At 36.5% G+C, this 2,524-nt stretch overlaps 1 protein-coding gene across 1 annotated transcript in view; it reads right to left on the bottom strand.

The window, feature by feature from the left end:
• Positions 1-1,263, bottom strand: part of LOC103611794 (interleukin-5 receptor subunit alpha) — a 27,968-nt gene extending 26,705 nt beyond the window's left edge. Inside the window, exon 1 of the mRNA XM_017728556.1 lies at positions 1,157-1,263. Coding sequence (XP_017584045.1) covers positions 1,157-1,226 — 70 coding nt within the window. The 5' untranslated portion in view covers positions 1,227-1,263. The remainder of the gene's footprint in view (positions 1-1,156) is intronic.
• Between the last annotated feature and the right edge of the window lie 1,261 nt (positions 1,264-2,524).

Here is a 2,524-nt window from a genome sequence, read left to right on the forward strand (position 1 = left end):
ATTTCTTTCAACGGCAGTATTGACCTAAGCATGCCCTGTCCTTTCCCATCCTTCATGGATCCTCCCTGATTCCATCCTGCCTCCCTGGCTGTGGTAGTGCCACTCCTTGTGGGGCCCTGTACTGAGTAGCTTTGAACAAGTGATCATCATTACAACTAATGCTCCTCTCAGCAGTTTTTTTCTTTTTGGTTGTTTTTTTTCATCTGGCTTAGTATCCTCTATCAGAAACAGTGGAACAATCTCATCAGTGTGGGCTATCAACTAAGAGAAGAGCTGTCTAAGCTATTTCTGTAGTTGTAAGAAATATTGACCCATATTTAGTCCTAGAGGTATCAAAGCTCTCAGCATAGAGTTGTTTATATCCAATTTATGTGTAAGTTTATATATTTTAAAAACTACTTTTGAGAGTTTAGTGATTATGGTACTGTGATGAGGTGATGGAGAGCTTGGATCAGTTCTCTGGTCTGCCAGAGATTCACTTTATGAGCCAGGGCCAACCAAATCTATGTACTTCACTTCCTCATTTACAAAACAAATAGAGAACTTTTCTTCCCATGAAGAAATTGCCAGGTAAATGCAGCAGTCTGAAGTATGATCACAGGTGCTGTGCAAGGGTCTTGGAGAGGTGAGCTTCCTCAAGCCTTTAGCAATGGTGAAAGTCTAAAGAAAAAAAGGGTTATTCTGATTTAAAATCAGTTTGCAACCTGGTTCATGCGTGGCCCAACAAGCAGTTGAACTGTCCAAGAACAAAGGAAATATTCAAGCATATGCTGTGAATACATATGGCTCTCCCTATACACTTTGCCGACTAGACCTTTTCTCCAAGGTTTTGAGGGCATTTATTTTTCATTTTTTATTTATTCACATTTCTGTGGTTATGCCAAAAAAAAATCTAGCAAAGTAGATAAATATGACCACCCTTCCTGTAAGGTTTTTTTTTGAGCCTACTGCATTCACTCAACACTGTCAGCAATGCCTTTTTATTTTTAGCAACACCTGGAATAGAGCTAAGTCTTCATGAGACTTCTATCTTACATTATTTCAAAGAGACACTGATATTTTTCTGCCTCCAGTTTATACTGAGGACTAGCTAAATTGCTCTAGTGTCTTTTTGCTTAACCGCCCCCATTTGAAAACCTCCATATTTGTCACTTACTTATCTTTATTTCTTTAAAAAATGGCAGGACCATATTCTCTTTTCTGTGAGCTGTGATGCAAAAAACCATCTGGTTTCTCTGTATTGCACTCCTCCTTCTGAACTGCCTCCTGTATTATTTGATCATGATAGTAAAATGTATATGCAAGTATGTTAATATCCTCCGAAGCATCCTTTGTTTCAGACACAATTAGCTTATTTTCACATATTTTACAATCTTTAGATATATTTGAAATGTTGTTTTACATTCTTTTCATGGAAGTGGTGAGATATTTAACTGAGATGTGACAATTATGATTGCACCCAACTTCATAACAACCCATTGTTTCAAGTACACACAGTGCTTTTATTTATTCATTTATTTGCTTGTTTGTTTATTTGTGTCAACTTAGATTATCTCTATCTCTTGAGCAGACATCAGAAACAATGTAGGCAATTTAGCTTCAGAAAAATATCAGAGAGAAAAGAATTTTGCTCTGCAATCCTTTGTGGTAACCAACATTACTAACAGGGAAGGACAGGGTCTCACCTTTGGGTCTTGAGCCCAAGAGAATTTTTGCTTTTATAAAGTGATTCTTCAATGAAAAAATTCATAAACTCTTCTTGATTCTTAGACATAATTGACCAGATACTTTGTAAAGGATGTGAATGAACATACTCAATATTAGAGATCAAAAAAAACCCCAACCCAATTAAATTACTTTAACCTTTTAACCTAACTCTGAAAATGCTGCTAAGTGTAAGGTGGAGTTTGTCTTACCTAAACTTACTGAAAAGCGGTATAGATGCTCATAGGAGAACCAGTAATTCTATACTGCCTTACCACTGCCTGGAGAAAAAACAGCTACTCTGGACACAGTTTATTCAATCTAGTCTAGGACAAGATGAATGAAAGCTTCCCTGTATTTATTTTCTGCCATTCACTGAAAATAGAGCCCAGAGGGAACTCTAATTCTGAGCTATCCACCTTTGTCAGCTAAATCCAAGAGGATTTGTTCCCTTCCTTTCTTACATCATCTGGAAGTCACATGTAGTTACTAAAGAGAAATGCTGCCACTATTATTTTCTCAACTGAAAACTGAAAACTTATTACTGAAAATGTCTTTTTCTCCTCTTTCTTATACCTGTGCTAGTATCATGTGCTGCTTGTCTTTAGAAAAACAGCTGCAGTAGAAGAACAGTAATATTTTCTCCAGAGATGTTTCAAACTTCCTTCCACATATTAAATAGTTCCTGTGCAGATTATTGCAGAAAATATTAAGGAAAATTAAAGTATTTCTATGTGAAGTTGTTTCCTTCCTGTACTGTAGTTTATAAAGTTTCTATGAAAATTGGCTACTGCTAGACTGTGCTACAGCACAAGCCACT

The sequence above is a fragment of the Corvus brachyrhynchos genome, unplaced genomic scaffold (assembly GCF_000691975.1).
Source record: "Corvus brachyrhynchos isolate BGI_N302 unplaced genomic scaffold, ASM69197v1 scaffold92, whole genome shotgun sequence".
In the NCBI taxonomy this organism is placed as follows: domain Eukaryota; kingdom Metazoa; phylum Chordata; class Aves; order Passeriformes; family Corvidae; genus Corvus; species Corvus brachyrhynchos.